Source organism: Erinaceus europaeus, chromosome 15 (genome assembly GCF_950295315.1).
Source record: "Erinaceus europaeus chromosome 15, mEriEur2.1, whole genome shotgun sequence".
Taxonomy (NCBI): Eukaryota; Metazoa; Chordata; class Mammalia; order Eulipotyphla; family Erinaceidae; genus Erinaceus; species Erinaceus europaeus.
This window is the reverse complement of record NC_080176.1, coordinates 13,382,807-13,403,299: the sequence shown is the minus strand read 5'-3', so window position 1 is coordinate 13,403,299 and position 20,493 is coordinate 13,382,807. Positions and strand designations below refer to the sequence as shown.

The following is a 20,493-nucleotide window of genomic DNA, read 5'->3' as shown; positions in this document are numbered from 1 at the left end:
TCCTTGTGCTTTGCGCCACTGCGCGTAACCGAAAATGTTAATTTCTTACAACAAAAGTTTGCTAGCTCTATCCTGATGTGTCCACCTACCTTTTGGCACAATCACAGCAGACCACAACCCCTGGAGGCGGCTTACTCCCCTTTCAATAAGCCCTCCACACGCTGCCTCCGGCTAAACGTCTGCTTTACCCTCTAAATTGAAGATGCCACCCCAGACCTCCACCTTTTATCCCTGCCAGCCCTTTCTTATCCTCACATGTATGACCTACACCCACTCCCCCCAATCTCATTGCCCTGCTTAATTTTTTCCCATAATACTTTTTTTAAATTTTCTAATATTTATTTTTCCCTTTTGTTGCCCTTGTTTTTTATTGTTGTTGTGGTTATTGTTATTATTGATGTTGTCGTTGTTAGATAGGACAGAGAGAAATGGAGAGAGGAGGGGAAGACAGAGGCGGAGAGAAAGACACCTGCAGACCTGCTTCACCACCCGTGAAGCGACTCCCCTGCAGGTGGAGAGCCAGGGGCTCGAACTGGGATCTTTAGGTGGGTCCTTGCGCTTTGCGCCTCGTGCGCTTAACCCGCTGCGCTACCGCCCAACTCCCCCCATAATACTTTATTACATGGACACTGGAAGCATATTTCTTTGTTTTAACTACTAAGGAATGACTTTATTTTGTTATTTTTTATTAACATATTTATTTTCCCTTTAGTTGCCCTTGTTGTTTTATTGTTGTAGTTACTATTGTTGTTGTTACTGATGTCATTGTTGTTGGATAGGACTGAGAGAAATGGAGAGAGGAGGGGAAGACAGAGGGGGAGAGAAAAGATAGACACCTGCAGACCTGCTTCACCGCCTGTGAAGTGACTCCCCTGCAGGTGGGGAGCCAGGGGCTCGAACCAGTATACTTCCCCTGGTCCTCACGCTTCGCGCCACTTGCGCTTAACCCGCTGAGCTACCACCCGACTCCCTTTCTTTCTTTCTTTTCTTTTTTTTTTATAGTCACTGTTAACATTTGGATGTATATCTTTCTAGTTTTTCACATTTTCTTTTTGTTTTCTTTTTTTAAAATCTTTTTTTTTTTTTTTTTTATGAGAGTTATGAACTAGAGCACTGTCCCATGGGGTTCACATGAGGGATCAAATCTGGGGTTTCACACATACAAATCCTGAGCTCCAGCTATTAGCCCGGTCGCAAATTTAATCTTAAATACTCAATTTCTTTTTATTGTTGTTGTTATTATTGATGTCATTGTTGTTGAATAGGACAGAGAGAAATGGAGAGAGGAGGGGAAGACAGAGGGGGAGAGAAAGATAAAGACACCTGCAGACCTGCTTCATCGCTTGTGAATCGACTCCCCTGCAGATGGGGAATTAGGGGCTCAAACCGAAATAGACTCAGTTGTAAACTTCTTTTTGATACACTGAATGGGGAGATAAGGGGGAAGCCAGACAGCAGCAGCGCTACTTCAAGGCTTGTGAAGCTTGTGTGTTCTAGCATTGCGTCACCACCCAACTCCAACTCCTGCTTTACCTTTAAAAGTCAAAAAAAATAAAAAATGATCATCTCAGCTACTAAAACGGATGCCACCTGGTTCAAACCCCAGCACTATGGAGGAGGTACTAGGGGGCTGGAGGAACTTCTGATGCTACGGTGACTCTCCTTGTCTTAGTAAAAAAGTGATCCCGAGTGGTGAAATCATGTCTGCCCCGGGTCTGTAAAAACAAGTCGCTCACTTGGGTAGTGCGCTGCTTTGCCACTCATGCACAATCTCGGTTCAACACAGGCCCCCACTTCATGGAAGGAAGCTTCAGTGCTATGGTCTCTTTCACTCTCTCTGCTTGTTACTATCTAAAAAGAAAATGGGAGGGGGCTATGGGTGATGTCCTTGGTTGGATACACACATTACCATACTCAAGAACCCGGCATTCAGCCCCTGGGTCCCCACGTGCAGAGAAGCTTCATGAGCAGTGAAATAGTGGGGCAGCTAACTCTTCCTATTTCACTTCTCTTTTCAATTTCTTTGCTATCAACTAAAATAAAACAAAAATAAATGGGGTCAGATTGTGGCACACCCAGTTGAGCACGTTATAATCTACAAGGACCTGGGTTCAAGCCTCCAGAGCCTACCTAGTTTCAGAAGCAGAGCAGCCATGCTACAGGTGTCTCTATCTTCCCCTTCCCTTTTGATTTGTCTCTATCCAATAAATAAATAAATAAAAACGTTTACCTAATGGGACTTGAATGTAGGTCTACCAGATGCCAAAGGACCCGTAGACTGTGGTTCTCTGTAGATTCTCTGCGCTGATAGCTGCCAGGATGTAAAGGGTATGGAATTGTGCTAAGGTGGTTAGAAGATTCTGGATGGCTGAGTTGGAATGAGGAAACTCAGCTGAGGCATGGAAATGGAACAGAGGGCTCTACAATGATTGCCTCACAAGACTGCATTCATGCTGTATACTTGCACTTGCCAAGAGACGTTAAGATAGGCAGTTTTTGCAATAAATGGTAACATGTGGAAGATGATCTGCTAGCAATAAATCACTCTTTTTCATGAGCAGGTTTTACAAGAGAGGGAGAAAAGCCAGAGCACCACTACAGCACACAGTGCCCAGAGGTTGTGTGTGTGTGTGTGTGTGTGTGTGACTTAAAGTGCTACAAGGGTTATTTGCTAGGGCTCTGATGAATCTGCCACACCTGGCAGATAGTTCATCACCCAACCACCCCCATGCCATCTTTTTTTTTTTTTTTTAATAAAGACAAATTGAGAAGGGGAGACAGAAAGGGAGAGATACCTGCAGCACTGCTTCACAGCTCATAAAGCAGTCCCTAATGCAGGTGGGGGCCAGGAGATTTAACCTGGGTGCTTGCACACAGAAATATGTGTGTTCAACCATACACCAGCATACCCCCACAAACCTCTGCTTCTCAATACTTCCAGATCCTTTCACTTTTCTTGCCAAGATTAACTGTACTGATATTCCTTGCAACATCTTGTAAGCTCTGGGATGACTACACTTTTCTGTTGGGAGATGGTACAAAATTAAGTGTTGAAATAGGACTTTCTCTGTGGACAGAGCTGGCACAGAGTAGACCAAATGGACTGGGAAGGGAGTCAGCCAAGTGAGATTAGCTTAAGAAATAATCACAGCTGGCTGGGGAGATAGCATAGTGGTTATGCAAAAGACTTTGAGGCCTGAGATCCAAAGTTCCCAGGTTCAGTCCCTAACACCACCATATGTCAGACATGAACAATGCTGTTTCTCTCATTAAAAACAAACCAAAAAATGCACCTTTTAGAGGTATGTAATAGTCACAGTGAAAGACAAATGAGATGGGGGAAGATCCAATCACTGTATTGGTGAAACTATGAAGACAGGGCAGGGGTAGATAGCATTATGCAAAGACTTATGCCTGAGGCTCCACAAAGTCCTAAATCCCAGGTTCAGTCCCCCACACCACCAAAACCCATAGCTGAGTAGTGCTCTGGTAATAAAGAAAATAGAGACACAGATGGGATTCCAGCTTTTTTAATGTTTCCCCTTTCACACAAAACAAAGTAGAAGAAGTAACACAGGATTGAAACTACAAAAGTAGTTAACTGGTAAAAACAAGACCACACACACACACACACACACAACAACAACAACAACAATAACCTGGGTAGGAAGACAGGTATATTTACAGCGAGAAAAACACATGTAAATTAAGGTAGCTTATAATTTTCATATGAAACATAAAAAAAGAGAAATCAGACATATGCTACATGGATGCCATAGTTTACAGCAATATTCAAGGAGGGATCACAACATTTACTTAAGGACAGATATACCACAAGGTCCAGGTTTTACAGCATCAGTGCAATAAATTCACAAAACTATATTACAACTAAGTCGATCAGAGTTTAAGAATTGATCCCAAATACGTCACATTTTCAGCCCTCAGAGGTACATTCCTACAGATTTTAACTTCTCTAAATCCCAAGAGAGAGAAAGAATATAATGCTAAGATTTCTAAGAATTACAAATCTCTGTAGGGCAAGGTCAACTATGATTGCCACAATTTGTTGACCAACAGGTTTTAGTCTTTAAAGACTAATCTAGGAAAAATGTCAAACACCACCTCATCTGCCAAATCTATAGGGACCATAACAGCCAGTAGTTTCATTGAAAGCCTGGAGGCTTACCTTCCAAGCCTTATTCTGGTCTTGAGAAATGAATAGAGTTATTTTCTACTAAGACAAACCTTTACATACAGGAAGACTTTTGTTATTTGCTGGTCTTGGAGTAGAGGTCATAGACAGCAGTCTTTAACCTACTATGTAGTCTAGTTTCAATTAGCTGAATATCTGAAATTAAAACTATGCAAAAAGTTCTAAATTTGACCTCTCAGAGTCTTTACAGAATTACAAACTTGAAGTCTAAGAGCAAGATGTGAGTTCTAAGCCTGTCAGATTCCCCATTTGGGAAGAAGCCATCAGTCAATGTTTCCTACAAATTGCTATTTTGCAGAAGGGTGAAACCAACACATAATGGAACATGGAATCAGTTTTAATCTATGAGGCTTCTCACATGGGATGAAAACAGAACGAGGAATGAATTTGAATTGGCCCTGTCATCAGAAGTGGTAAACTTGGTCTCTATTATTCTTGAAGCCAGACAATTTCTGAAGCAGACTGTGGAAGCAGACAGTAGAACCAGCTTCCTGTAGCCACAGACCACTATGTTGTATCTAGCTAAAGCAACAATCAGACTGGACAGCAATTAAAGTTAGTTAACTGTACTAAAGGGTGAACTTCATCACTATAGGATTTTAAAGAAAGCTACCTAAACCTAAGAACTCAATTAACCCTGACTGAGAAAAATAACAAGTCATACTCACAAATGAGTAGTAAGGCCACATGAGGCCACTGAGTGGCTGAGAATACACCCAGCTATGTGTGACATGAAGACAGAATGCATCAAGCCTGACTTGGCAGAGCTCAATTTCTATTACCTAGGGGCAGGGAGAGGGAGAGCAAAGAGCTACTTCTGCAACATTTTAGTATCCAGACAGCATTAACATAAACTGCTCCAAGGACAATGTATATGCCATTAATACCACCAAACCAAAATGAATCAGATTCATTATTCGTTTTTCTTTTCTTTTTGTTTGAGAAGCTTGTTTATCTCTCTTTTGGCCATTGCAATGTACTTCGAGATGACTCCGTGTTGGTTTAGTCCAGGAAGCAGCAGAAAGAAAGTCACTTAAAATAAACAAACAAACCAAGTTAAGGAAACATTAACTAATTTCCTGAAGGTCTTTACACTTTATAGAAGGTCATTTCTATGACTAGTCAATGGTCTGATGGGAGTGACAGGAAATCCAATACTGGGCCAGCAAAATCGTGCACTTGCTTAGTGAGCTGCTCGGCCATGTACACCACCCAGATTCAAGTCCAGCTCCCACTGCAATAGGGGAAGGCTCGGTGCTGGTATCCCCTTCACCGTCTCTCTCTAGCTAAATAAGTAAATCTAAAAAAAAAAAAACAACAACAACAAAAAAACACCACCAACAGTGGGGACACCTCAGGAATGGTGAAGCATGTCTGCAGGTGTCTCTTTCTCCCTCATTATTTCTCTCTTTTCTTTCAATTTCTCTCTGCCCTACCAAATACAAGGAAAATAAAGTAAAAATAAAGCAAAAAAAAAAAAAAAATCCATGGGCACTTAGCTCCAGAAATGTCACACTATTACACCTTAGATATAAACTATGCTTATTTGCACACCTAACATGTTTTTTTTTTTTCTTAAAGATTTTATTTATTTATTAATGAGAAAGATAGGAGGAGAGAGAAAGAAATAGACATCACTCTGGTACATGTGCTGCCGGGGATCGAACTCAGGACCTCATGCTTGAAAGTCCAAAGCTTTATCACTACGCCACCTCCCAGGCCACACCTAACATGTTTCTTTCCACCTTGGTTATATTCTTTCTTGGATTCTGATAAGAACATAAATTCCATGGGGGCTTGGAGAGATAGCATACTGATTCTGCAAAAGATAGTACCATTGGCGGTATGCGAGGTGGCACAGTGGATAAGGCATTGGACTCTCAAGCATGAGGTCCCGAGTGCAAACCCCGGCAGCACATGTACCAGAGTGATATCTGGTTCTTCCTCTCCTGTCATTTCTCATGAATCAATAAATATATAAGTGAGGCTCCCGAGATCTCAGGTTCAATGCTCAGCACCACCTTAACCCAGAGCTGAGCAGTGCTGATACAAACTCCCTGAAGACAAGGACCTATGTTTTATTTTTATGTGCTCTTTTTTTTTTTTTTTATGTTTTATTTTTCTATTCACTTCTTAATATATATACTGGAGAAAGGAAAGGAGAGAACCAGAGCATTACTCTGGCATTTGCGATGAGAGGATCAAACACAGGAACTCATGCTTAACTTCAAATATGGCCATTGTGCCACGTTTCCAGGCCACTGCGGACCTGTGATTTAGTCATCTGTACTCCCACAGCTGTGTGCGTGCTAGGCAAAACATTCACACCTCTGTTTACCAGGTTCTGGCAATACTTCATCAGTTGGGGTGGGTCTGAAATTCTTCCTCAAAGATTTACTTACCTATCAGGTAGGTGAGAAGAAGGTTGTGGACTTGCTGTCCCACCCAAGCAACCGCAGCGAGAGAAATGATCATGCTCATGAAGTACTAGAAACAAGAAGAAGAAAAAAAAAAAAGAAAAGAAACAAGGAGAAAAGTTACCAATGCCTATAAAAATGGCATGGTCACCGGGTCAGGTTGGAGCCCATGCCCACAACGTTGGAGGAAGTTGTGGTGCTGTAGTTTCTTTCTCTCTCCTCATCTGAAAAAGCCAGCCCAGAGTAGTGAAGCCCCAGCATAAACTAAAAAAATATGTTAAAAAGAGAGAGCTCAAGGACCCGGGTTCAAGCCCCTGGTTCCCACCTGCAGGGGGAAAGCTTTGCAAGTGGTAAAGCAGTGCTGCAGGTCTCTCTCTTTCTCCTTCTCTATCTCCCCTACCCTCTCAATTTCTGGCTGTCTCTACCCAATAAAGATAATTAAAACAAAAATTAAAAAAGAGAGAAAGCATTTAATAAGTCCTAAAAATAGACTAGGAAGCATAAGTTTAGGTTATTTTAAAGACTAGAAAATAATTTAATTTTTATTATCACTTTTGTTTTAAAATATTATCTATAAACCAAATAAAATCTACAGAAATTTCCACCAGGTTGACATTTTAGAACTGAGATTTATTTCCTCCTATAACTGCTATGCTTTTATGTATCAATTAAACTATACAATATAAATTATACAATAATGTTCCATAATAAATCCTCTCTAAGTAGCTTTCACTTAAATATCAGGAAGTAAAAAAGAAAATTTTGGTTCTACTGTTGTAAAAAAAATAATAAACTGAGTACTTTCTTTTTTGGTGGATTTGGGGCCTTGATTTCATTCTCTCGAGTCACTTTCTCACTCAGACAGGGACAGGAAGGCTAAGACACCACGGCGGCTGAGTGTCTCCTGGTGCCATGGCACTCTCATGTGACACCAGGGCTCTAGTACTTGGCAAGGCACAAGCCCTATCTGGTGACTTTTGCTTCTAGCATCCAAAAATGCCATTTTAATGTTTTCCTTTGATTCAGTCTAATACAGATAAACATTTACGAATGCACTTAAGTTGAGGCAATGGGAAAAACGACAAATTAAACTTTACCTATTAAAACAAAAAGATTACAATGATGTAGAAAAAATCCAATCATGAAATTTTTCTTTACTTAGATGAGTCAAAACAGACAAAGTACCATTTTAGGCTTCTCCTCCTTGAGTGTGAAGAGGCGTTTCCACCAGCCCATAGTTCTGCGTCGAGTTTTCACTAGATTGCTGCAGATTTCATGGAATCTTTGCTGTTGTTCAGTGGTCCTGGAAAAGAAGGCCCCCCTTTGCCATGAGATCTAATACAGTAAACAGAAACTCACCATCTTCTTACATTTTTTTTTTTAATTTCTTTATTGGGGAATTAATGTTTTATATTCGACAGTAAATACAATAGTTTGTACATGCATAACATTTGTAAGCTTTCCATATAACAATACAACCCCCACTAGGTCCTCTGCCATCCTTTTTGGACCTGTATTCTCCACCCCCCCAACCCAGTTTTTTTTTTTTTTTTTTTTTTTTAACCAGAGCACTGCTCAGCTCTGGCTTATGGTGGTGCAGGGGATTGAACCTGAGACTTGAGTCTGTTTGCATAACCATTATTCTATCTACCCCTGCCCATCTTCTTACATTTACAAAGCTACTTTCTAAAGAAAGACTAAGTAAAAAATAATTATTTAATATTGCTTTATAAAGGTTAAAAGCTCTTGGACTAATAAAACACCCCTTTTATAAAAGGAAATGTTTTATTTACATAAAGATGGGTGCGGTTAGCAGAAGAACCTCATGGTTACACAAACAACTTTTCTGCCTGAGGATTCAAGGTCTCAGGTTGAATCCCCTGTACAACCATAAATCAGAGCTGAGCAGGACCTGGGGTGTGTGTGTGAAATCAGAGCTGAGCAGGACCTGGGCTTGAGCTTCAGATAGGGTGTGTATGTGTGTATGTGGTATGTGTGGTGTGTGTGTGAAATCAGAGCTGAGCAGGACCTGGGCTTGAGCTTCAGATAGGGTGTGTGTGTGTGTGTATGTGGTATGTGTGGTGTGTGTGTGAAATCAGAGCTGAGCAGGACCTGGGCTTGAGCTTCAGATAGGGTGTGTATGTGTGTATGTGGTATGTGTGGTGTGTGTGTGAAATCAGAGCTGAGCAGGACCTGGGCTTGAGCTTCAGATAGGGTGTGTGTGTGTGTGTATGTGGTATGTGTGGTGTGTGTGTGAAATCAGAGCTGAGCAGGACCTGGGCTTGAGCTTCAGATAGGGTGTGTATGTGTGTATGTGGTATGTGTGGTGTGTGTGTGAAATCAGAGCTGAGCAGGACCTGGGCTTGAGCTTCAGATAGGGTGTGTGTGTGTGTATGTGGTATGTGTGGTGTGTGTGTGAAATCAGAGCTGAGCAGGACCTGGGCTTGAGCTTCAGATAGGGTGTGTATGTGTGTATGTGGTATGTGTGGTGTGTGTGTGAAATCAGAGCTGAGCAGGACCTGGGCTTGAGCTTCAGATAGGGTGTGTATGTGTGTATGTGGTATGTGTGGTGTGTGTGTGAAATCAGAGCTGAGCAGGACCTGGGCTTGAGCTTCAGATAGGGGGTGTGTGTGTGTGTATGTGGTATGTGTGGTGTGTGTGTGAAATCAGAGCTGAGCAGGACCTGGGCTTGAGCTTCAGATGGGTGTGTGTGTGTATGTATGTGGTATGTGTGGTGTGTGTGTGAAATCAGAGCTGAGCAGGACCTGGGCTTGAGCTTCAGATGGGTGTGTGTGTGTGTATGTATGTGGTATGTGTGGTATGTGTGTGAAATCAGAGCTGAGCAGGACCTGGTGTGTGTGTGTGTGTGCCTGAGCTTCAGGAAGGGTGTGTGTGTGTGTATGTGTGTGTGTGTGTGTGTGTGTGTGTGTGGTGTGTGTGTGTATTGGGGGACAGCAGCTTTAAAAGCAGTGAAGCAGTGCTGCTAGGCCTCTCTCCCTCTACTTCTCTCAGTTTCTTCCTTTTTTTCTTTAATATTTTTTATTTTCGTTATTTTTATTGGATAAAGACAGCCAGAAATTGAGAAGAATAGGGAGATAGGGAGAGAGACAGAGACACCTGCAGCCCTGCTTCACCACTCGTGAAGCTTCCCTCTGCAAGTGGGAACGCATGCTTTTCACCTATGAAGCCCTGGCACCCAAATACCGTCTGAAGATAGGAAATGAGGACACTGGGGGATATCAGTAACCATTCTGCCTTTGAGTTTTTATTATTATTATTAATTTTCCCTTTTGTTCCCCTTGTTTTATTATTGTTGTAGTTATTATTGTTGTTGATGATGATATCATCATTGTTTCATAGGACAGAGAGAAATGGAGAGAGGAGGGGAAGACAGAGAGGGGGAGAGAAAGATAGACACCTGCAGACCTGCTTCACCGCCTGTGAAGAGACTCAAAACAGGGTCCTTCCAGCCGTCCTTGCGCTTTGCATCACGTGCACTTAACACGATGTGCTACCAACCGACCCCTTGCCTTTGAGTTTCTAGTCTGCCGTACTACTTCACAGAGTCAGCAAGTGACTGGAATTCCAGTCTCCACCCAGTCTGCTAGCTTAAGCCTGGCCAGTCCTCACCATACAAAAGGGCATGAGTTCAAATTCCTAATCTAATCCCAACCTGGAGTTTACACTTAAAGTTCCTTGCCGTATGCAGCAGACTGCTAGACCCCTAAATAGGTTAGCATAGAAACAAGTCTACCACCACCTCAGTTCAACTTTTCTAAGATTTTATTTATTTATTAATGAGAAAGATAGGGAGAAAGAAGCAAACATCACTTGTATATATACATATACTGTCAGGGATGGAACTCAGGACCTCATGCTTGAGAGTTTCAGGACATCATGCTTGAGGGTTTAACACTTTATCCACTAAGCCACCTCTTGAACCACTCAGTTCAATTTAAAAAATAATAATTTAAAAAAAATTACTTATTTATTCCCTTGTTGTTTTATTGTTGGTTATTGTTGTTATTAATGTTGTCGTTGTTGGACAGGACAGAGAGAAATGGAGAGAGGAGGGGAAGACAGAGAGGGGGAGAGAAAGACAGACACCTGCAGACCTGCTTCAGTGCCTGTGAAACAACTCTCCTACAGGTGGGGAGCTAGGGCCTTGAACCGGGATCCTTATGCCAGTCCTTGAGCTTTGTGCCACCTGCGCTTAACCCACTGCACTACCGCCTGACTCCCCCCAAATAGTAATTTTTATTGGCACCAGAGTTATTGTTGGGCATGGTGCCTACATGATTGAGTCCACTGCTTGGGGTATTTTTTTTCCCCTTGTTCTTTCTTTAACTATTGTGAAGCTTCCCCAAAGAACTGGAAAGAGGAGACCCATATCTGTTTCCTTGTGTATGGTAATGTGTACAACTGTACACTCTACTGGGTGCAGCACTGCCTGGCCCAAGGTTCCATTTTATAGATGCAGTGATATCTAATAGTTCATGTCAATTCCTCTATCAAAAATCTGACTGCAAGGTCAGTAAATGTACTTTTTTTTTTTTTAAAATACCACAGCACTGCTCAGCTCTGGCTTATGGAGGAGATGGCGATTAAGCCAGGAACCACAGAGTGAGAGAGAGAGAGAAACCATTTTGCTATCTCCCCAGCATATATCTATCTACCAATGGTAAAAATCCAAAGAAAAAGAAGGAAGAAAAAGAAAAAGTAGTAGGTAGCATAATGGTTATGCAAAGATACTCTCATGCCTGAGGCTCCAAAGTCCCAAGTTCAATCCCCCACATCACCATAAGCCAGGGCTGAGCAGTGCTGTGGTATTTTTTTTTAAAGATATTTTATTTTATTTTATTTTTTTAATAATTTTTTTCTTTATTGGAGAATTAATGTTTTACATTCAACAGTAAATACAATAGTTTGTACATGCATAACATTCCCCAGATTCCCATTTAACAATACAACTCCCACTATGTCATTCATCATCTTTCATGGACCTGTATTCTCCACCCCAGAGTCTTTTACTATGGTGTAATACTGTGCTGTGGTATTTTAAGAAAAAAAAAAAAAAAGGGAGTAGGGCGGTAGTGCAGAAGGTTAAGCGCAGGTGGCGCAAAGCACAAGGACCCAGGGAAGGATCCTGGTTCAAGCCACCAGCTCCCCACCTGTAGGGGAGTCACTTCACAGGCGGTGAAGCAGGTCTGCAGGTGTGTATCTTTCTCTCCCCGTCTCTGTCTTCCCCTCCTCTCTCCATTTCTCTCTGTCCTATCCAACAATGACATCAATAACAACAACAGGGCGGAGGGTAGACAGCATAATGGTTATATAAACATTCTCTCATGCCTGAGGCTCCAAAGTCCCAGGTTCAATCCCCTGCACCACCATAAGCCAGAGCTGAACAGTGCTTTGGTTAAAAAATTAAAAAAAAAAAAAAGTAACAGCTACAATAATAACTACAACAATAATAAAAAAAAAAGGGCAACAAAAGGGAATAAATAAATTAATTAATTTAAAAAAATAAGTAAAGATTCCCTAACATTAGGGTCAGAGATGTAGCACAGTAAGAACATGTATGAGGTCCTAGCTTTTGACCACCAAAATAAGCAATTTTCTACCTTCTAGCTCTCTCATTGATAAATAAATTACTTAAAAAGAAAAATAGAGGCTGGGCAGTGGCACACCTGGTTGGGTTGAGCACATGTTACAATGTGCAAGGACCAAGGTTCGGGCTCCCTGGTCCCCACATACAGAGGGAAAGCTTTGCAAGAGGTGAAGCAGTGTTGCAGGTGTCTATCTCACTCCCTCTCTATCACCCCCTCCCCTTTCCAGCTGTCTCTATTTAATCAATAAAGATAAGAAGGGCAAGGGAGATAGCATAATGGTTATGTAAACAGACTCACAAACAGACTCTCATGCCTGAGGCTCTGAGGTCCCAGGTTCAATCCCCTGCGCAATCATATGCAATCAGTGCTCTGCTATAAAACAGAGACAACTAAATAAACAATAACTCATTACCTTTTAAACAAAGCTCACTTCAATAAAAAGGTTTGGGGGAAAATGTAGTCTAAATAAAATAGTTTAAACAAAAGAACCAGGTGGCACACCTAGTTAAGTGCACACATTACAGTACACAAAGATCCAGGTTCAAGCCCCTGGTCCCCATCTGCAGGGGAGAAACTTCACGAGTGGTAAAGCAGGGCTGCAGGTGTCTCTCTCCCCTTTTCTATCTACCCTCCCCTCTCCATTTCTCTCTGTTCTGTATAAAAAAAATCGAAAAAAATGACAGGAGCAGTGGATTCGTTGTGCAGACACTGAGCCCCAGAAATAACCCAGGAGACAAAATAAATAAATAAATAAGAAGCAATAAACCCAGAAGCCCAGGCGATAGCAGTGAATAAAGCCTTGTATTCTCAAGCATGAGGTCTCAAGTTCAATCCCTAGCATCCCATATGCCAGAGTGATGATCTGGTTCATCTGTTCTCTCTTATGCTCTCTCTCCTGCCCCACCCTCCACCACCCGCCTACACACCCCTACCCCGTCCCCTCTTCCTCTCAAACAGGAAACTTCTAGGTAATGGTACACCTGGTGGTGCACACACAGCACAAGCCCCTGCCCCCATCTGTGGAGGAGGGGGAGCTTCAGAAGCTGTTTAGCAGAGCTACAGGCATCTCTCTCCCTTTTCTCTCTCTCCCTCTTTCTTTCTTTTTTTTTTTTACCAGAGCACTGTTCAGCTCTGGCTTATGGTGGCGGAGGGATTGAACCTGGGACTTTGGAACCTCAGGCATGAGAGTCTGCTGGCATAACCATTATGCTATCTACCCTCCACCCTCTTTTTTTTCTTTTTTTGCCTCCAGGGTTATTGCTGGGGCTCAGTGCCTATACTACAAACCCACTCCTTTCCCATTTTTGTTGCCCTTGTTATTATTGTTATTGCTGTTGTTGTGGTTGGATAAGACAGAGAGAAATGGAGAGCAGAGGAAGACTGGAGAAAAGAAAGACACCTGCAGACCTGCTTCACTGCTTGTGAAGCGACCCCTGCAGGTGGGAGGTGGGAAGCTGGAGGCTTGAACCTGAATCCTTATACCATCCCTGAGCTTCACGCCATGTGCACTTACTGCCCTCCCCGTGTCTCCCTCTCCCTATCACCCTCCTTCCCTCTTGATTTTTGTCTCTATCAAAATAAATCTAACCATTTATGTCTACTAGTTACAAAACACACCAGTCACAGTCACAGTCACCAAGTTCTAAAACTTCTCAGAAATTAGAACATAAAATCATTTTACACTTACCATTTATTGGAGCCAAAAATTCTAGGTGCGAGAATGGGAACAAGGTAGTCAGCCAAGCACAAAACCATAACAAAACAGGAAACCCCAGACAGAACAGATGGGTCTAGATAGTAGATAGTCCTGGTTTAAAAAAAAAAAAGAAGTTTAGAAAATCACAGCCATTGTTATTCCTAATTGAAGATAAATTTAACTATTTATTATTTAGTCTACTGGTTCTCAAAGATGTTACTGATTCTTCTCATTTTAATTTCTCATAATTTTCCAGAAGGCCATTACATGATGATGACATCAAAGCTGTAATAGTTCATGTAAATATCAAGAGACTGAAGCTCTTTGGGATGCTCAATACTGTTTTAAAAAGTGGAAAGGCCCTAGAGCCAAAAAGCTGAAGTCACAGATTGATTGATTCAACTGCACTAGGCTCCCCAAGTTTTTGTTTTTTTTTTTTCACCTCCAGGGTTATTGCTGGGGCTCAGTGCCTGCACTACAAATCCACTGCTCCTGGAGGCCATTTTTCTCCTTTTGTTGCCCTTGTTTATTTGTTTATCGTTATTGTGGTTATTACTGTTGTTAATGGATAGGACAGAGAGAAATAGAGAGAGGAGGAGAAGACAGAGAGGGGGAAAGAAAGACAGACACCTGTAGACCTGCATCACTGCTTGTGAAGCGATCCTCCCGCAGATGAGGAACCCGGGGCTCGAACCGGGATCCCTACACCGGTCCTTGTGCCATGTGCGTTAAGCTTAACCCGCTGCACCACCACCCGGCCCCATGGCTCCTAAGTTTACAGAACTACCACAAATCCTGAAAACTGGGCAAACTACTTTAAGTTAAGGCAGATTATTAATTACAAGACTTCAGAAACTTCCATAAATGGAGGCTGTGTATCACCCAATCCCTTATTAAAAAGCAGCACAATCCAGAGTAATTTAATAGCTCACTTACACAAACACCAGAGAAACCACACCCGCGATGGCAGGTGGGAACCAGGCTCTTTCCCATCGGAGGACTTTATCGGCCATCAGCATCACTTCGCCCCATCCTTGCAGCTGCTCTTCCAGACTTGCAGTCTCTGCAGCCTACATGTAATCAGCATTTAAAAGAATCTTTTCACTATTCTCAAGAGTTTTGTGGTTCAGAGAGAATTTAATTCTTCCCGGATTTCAAGTTTGTCAAATTACCTTTTTGTTAGTGGGGGTGATGGGAAGGGGCAGGGCACATCAAATTCAAGCTTCCTTCATCCATGTGGGCTATTTTGTTGGCCCTGTTAAATAACTTGCTAACTAAAACGCTATCCATTTTTTCCCGTTACCCTTGTTTTTCATTGTTGTTGTAGTTATTGTTGTTGTTATTGATGTCGTTGTTGTATAAGACAGAGAAATGGAGAGAGGCGGGGAAGACAGAGAGGGAGAAAGATAGACACCTGCAGACCTGCTTCACTGCCTGTGAAGTGACTCCCCTACAGGTAGGGAGCTGGGGGCCTCAACGGGGATCCTTCCTCCGGTCCCTGTGCTTTGCGCCACATGCGCTTAACCCTCTGCACTACTGCCCGACTCCCCCTTTTTTTGTGCCTCCAGGATTATTGCTGGGGCTTGGGGCCTGCACTATGAATCCAGTGCTCCTGGAGGCCATCTTCTTTTTCTCCCCCCATTGTTGTTGTTATTGTTCTTGTGGGATAGGACAGAGAGAAATTGAGAGAGGAGAGGAAGACAGAGAGGGGGAGAGAAAGGTAAGACACCTGCAGACCTGCTTCACCGCTCGCAAACTGAACTCCTTGCAAGTGGGGAGCGGGGGCCACGGACTGGTATCCTTGCTCCCATCCTGTAGCTTCGTACTTACCTGGTGTGCCCCACCACCTGGCCCAAAAACACTATTATTATTTTTGATTTTATTATTATTTTTGCCTCCAGGGTTATTGCTGGGGCTTGGTGCCTGCACTATGACTCCACTGCTCCTGGAGGCTATTTTTTCCTTTTCGTTGCCCTTGTCGTGGTTATTATTGTTGTTATTGCTGTCATTATTGTTGGATAGGGCAGAAAGAAATGGAGAGAGATGGGGAAGACAGAGAGGGGAACAGAAAGATAAGACACCTGCAGACCTGCGTCACCTGGTGAAGCAACCCCCCTGTAGGTGGGGAGCCAGGGGCTTGAACTGGGATCCTTACGCTGGTCCTTGAGCTTTGCGCTATGTGCGCTTAACCTGCTGTGCTACCACCCAACCCCCAGACATTATCTTTTTTTAAAAAAATAATGTATTTATGTATTATTTACTGGATAAAGACAGATCAAAAGGGAAGGGGGAGGTAGGGAAGGGAGAAAGACCTGCAGCACTGCTTCACCACTTGTGAAGCTTCCCTGCTGCAGATGAGGACCAGGGACTTAAACCTCGGTCCTTGGTCCTTGTACATGCCAAAACAGTATCTTAAACAAGTTGATTCCAGAAAAACTATGGTGGTACCAGAGGCAGAAATCTATCATTTACTGAGCAGCTTTCAGGTCCAAGCACTGGGTTACTCTTCCCATATGTGATATATTGATAATATAATCCTTACACATACACCTGAAAAAAGGAGATTAAAGGGGACTTATAATGGTCACCTAATTTTCTCAAATCTATGCACTCAGTGGTAGCGCCCAGTGTTTATAAACTAGGTCATCTGAAGTTCATTTCTGTCAGGTGATGAGAATTGATCTGTTTTGTCACTTCATTGACTTAAACCCCAACTCTAAGTCCACTAGGCAAGGCTCCCACTTGGTTTCCAAAGTAGTTATTTGTGTAATGGAATCACAGATGCTTATATCATTTGCAAATTAAGGGAAACTGCATTTACCAAATTACTCCAAGCATCTCAAGTCCAATATATCTTCTTAATATAGTACTGCTTATATTTACCAGGGTATTTTAGTTAGACTTCAAATTTCTCAGTGATGTGACAAAGTGGACATCATGGATGAGATAATGTAGCAAAGAGCCCTCAAATCAATTCAGTAGAGGAAAAAAAGATTCGAACAAGTAGCTCGAGTACCCCTATAAATACTATCATGGGGGAAATACACAAATGCCACAGAGATGACCTCAATATTTCTGACTTTATACATCAGGATTAATATAACCAGGTAACAGCTTACTATGTGACAGAAACACTGCTAAGTATTTTACATCCTATACTTTACTCAACAAACTAAAAGGCAAGTATTATAACTATCCTCAATTTGCAGATAAAGATACCGGGTTGCAGAGGATAAGAGATTTGAATCCAGGAAACCCAAAACCAAAGGCCTTGCTATCAGATCTACTTCTGGAAGGAGTAGTTGAGCTCTAGGCCAGAACTCGTCATTTGAACAGCTGTGTGAACGTGAGAAACTTTTTTTGTGCCTTATTCAATCCTTCCCACCCACCCCCACCAGGTTTATCACTGGGTTTTGTATAATAAGTACCGCGGGCTAACCGATTGCACCACTGGAGCTCCTATCACTGGGTTTTGATAACTATATAATTTCTCCTCTCCTGGCGGCCATTGCTTTCTTCCTTTTTCTTTCCCCTTTTCTATTTTGATAGATAGTGAGGGAGAGGAGGAGGGGGAGGGGGAGGGAGAACAAACACCTGTAGTAAAGTTTCTTCAACCCTAGTGAAGCTTCCCTCTGCAGGTGGGAACCAGGAGGTTGAATCTGGGTCCTCACTCATAGTAAACGGGGGTGGGGAAGAGAGAGAGGGAGGGAGAGAGACTACTATGCAAAGTACAGTAGCGTATGTGTGTGTTTTGTTTTTAAAGGGGCAGGTCATGTATTCCTAAAAATCAACGCAAGGTGAAATCAAGCACAATCAAAACGGACCTGCAAAGTCATTGAATTCATTGTGGACGAAAGCAAAGGTCAAAGCCCAAATGTCAAAAAAAAAAAAACCCAAAACACTTTGTGCTGAGATTAAATAAAAAAAAACAAAACTACAATTCATTGTGGCTAGGTGGTTCGCATTTCTCTGTGAAAGAGCATGGGGGGGGGGAATGAGCCTATTTTCTCTCTTGTTTTTGTCTAGATAGTGCCGTTCAATCTGTCACGAGGTAGCTGTGTCCGCCTGCCACGACCTCACCGCAGAGCCTTCGGGTCCCTGCTTCTTCTGAAGACCGTCCAGTGACCACCGTCACGCCCCAATTTACAAATCCCAGGCAAAACAGGCGAACCCCCTCCCCGCCATTGTCGTCCATCTGGTCCCACCCCCCTACCCCGATTCCAGGCTGAGCCAGGAAGAACGAAAGGGCACCCGGGTTAAAAATCAACGAGGAGTAGGGCCGAAAGCGCTCTGGCCCAGGCTGCACCCCAAGCTTCCGTCACAGCCCCCCTTTTCTTCCACTTCCCCCTCAACGCCCAGTCGCGGGGACTTATCACGCGCCCCGATCGCCCAGACGCCAACCTTCTTCTGGGGGTGTTAGAGAGCCACACACCTAGTGACTGCCACGAAGGAGCAGCCCAAGCAGTCCCCCCCCCGGGGGCAAGGTACCGGGCGAGGGAGGGTCGGATCCGTGACAATACGAGCGAGAGGCCGCAGCGCCATCCCACTGAGCCCTTCTGAGCAAAGAGGCCCAGTTTGCTTCCCCCGGGGAAAGGCGCCAGGACTCACCAGCAGGTTGGTGCTGCGATTATCTCCCTCCGCCATCGTGTCTCGTCCAGATACAAGGACACACCCCACTGAGACGCAGAGCGACCCCAGTTTCGGTAAGGAGGCGCAAGCCGCTTAAATAGGTCGGTCGCCCTTCCCGTCAGCCCCCGCGAAGCCCGCTCTTCATTGGACAGCTCGAGCACAAACTTCAGGGAAGCTGGACCAATCGCTGCCCAGCGCATGGCTTGAAATCGGGGTCAAAGGAGAAACAGGCTGTCGAGTTGAGGGGGGCAGAGTCACAGGATGACCAATCAACAACCAGGAGTAGCCCAGGCCTTACGGGAGCTGTTGAACCGCCTTGGACCTGGTGTGGCCTGGCTGTCCCCATGTCAGGCCTTCAGGGCTCTCTCTGCCAGACTCAAGAGCCTCTCTGGAAAATTAATTTCTTGAAGAAATAGCCGTGCCATGTCTGGAGAACCGACCTGACCTTTAATCCCTCCCGTAGTTGAGCCCAGAGCTGTGACTTGAAGACTCGTGACACTTTGAGGATCAGTGAAAAGAGCCATTTATGTAGCTGTTCTGCATTTTTTTCCCTTTTCAACCCATTAAGAGTAAAGCCTTAGCTAAAGGGTGGGGGAAGCAGGCACAGTTTGAGAACGTGAGAAATTGAAGTTGGCTTAGTTTACCTTGGGATTTCAGGGGAATTTTTGTGGGTTTCAGTTACTTGTTAAACACCTAAAAGGGTGCAGGTTTTGGCAGAACCGGCTTTAAAAATAATTTAAGACTTACTTTCATGAGACAGACGAGTAGCCAGCGCACTGCTGCTCTGGCATATGGTGGTGCTGCTTGGTCATCAAGCATTCAAGTCTGGTGCACTACTGCTATACAAATCAGTACAGCCCCTAAATTACTTTAAGAGGTTATGCTTTTTTTTTTTTTTTTTTTTAATTAATGAGAAAGATAGGAGAATAAGAACCAGACCTCACTCTGGTACACGTGCTGCTGGGGATTCAACTCGGGACCTCATGTTTCAGAGTTCAGTGCTTTATCCATTGGACCACCTTCCGATCATGGTTATACCTTTCCATAAGCAATGACTACCCAATTTTGGAGCCAGGGCTAGGCTGAGAAAATTTTTTCTCTCTCCAGTATTGCAAAATGCATTAACAAGTGCTTCGCTATTGTTCAATACAAACAAAATCATACCAAATCTTGGTCTTATTTGTTGCAGGAAAAGCTCTAGGGTTTTTCTGTTTGTTTTGTGGGGTGGGTGGGTATTTGACAGGACTGAGAAACTGAGAGGGCAGGAAGGCACCTGCAGTACTGCTTCACAGCCATGACGAAGGGTCTTTGATCATTGTGTTTAACCAGGTGTGACACCATCTGCCCCCCAAATTATCAGTTATAATTTCCAGCCTTGTATCCTTTTGATTAGCCCCCCCCCAAAAAAAAAAAAATCACCAGGGCTTAAGTGAAACTCCAGCCCAACTTTCTCAGTAAAGAGTGAAACTGAAACCACAGCAGAGAAGCGTCCTCCCTGTGGTAGGGGAGTCTGGGACTTGAACAGGGGTTACAAATATGGTGCACTCATCCAGTAGAGCAATCTCACAGGTCTGTCATCAACACTTTTGTTTCAAAAGTATCATCTAACGTAACTACCAGGTTTTTCTTGAATTCAGAGAAGGCATACAGAAATGTGAGAATGTGATTAAGCACTTTCTTCCTATACACTGTTCCTGTGCGATAAAAGTATTGTGAAATTCATAAACTGGCCATGAATGCTTGGGGGCCGCATCTGGACCACACAGACACTTGGTGAGGAGGGGCAGGCAGTGGTGCACCATGTTAAGTGCACATATCACCATGTTCTAGGACCTGGGTTCAAGCCCTCCTCACATGCAGGGAGAACACTTCATGAGCAGTGAAGCGGGTCTACAGGTGTTTATCCCCCCCCCCCAATTTCTGTCCTGT

The 20,493-nt window shown here is 43.4% G+C and overlaps 1 protein-coding gene across 1 annotated transcript; it reads right to left on the bottom strand.

Annotated features, from left to right (window-relative positions):
• Window positions 1–3,514: 3,514 nt before the first annotated feature.
• On the bottom strand, window positions 3,515–18,701 carry ARL6IP1 (ADP ribosylation factor like GTPase 6 interacting protein 1). Its single transcript, XM_007516537.3, has 6 exons — window positions 18,544–18,701; window positions 14,872–15,005; window positions 13,927–14,046; window positions 7,816–7,933; window positions 6,616–6,700; window positions 3,515–5,245 (listed from the first exon to the last, which is right to left on the bottom strand). The coding sequence occupies exons 1-6, from the start codon at window positions 18,577–18,579 to the stop codon at window positions 5,127–5,129; spliced, it is 612 nt and encodes a 203-aa protein (XP_007516599.1). The 5' UTR covers window positions 18,580–18,701; the 3' UTR covers window positions 3,515–5,126.
• Window positions 18,702–20,493: the final 1,792 nt, after the last annotated feature.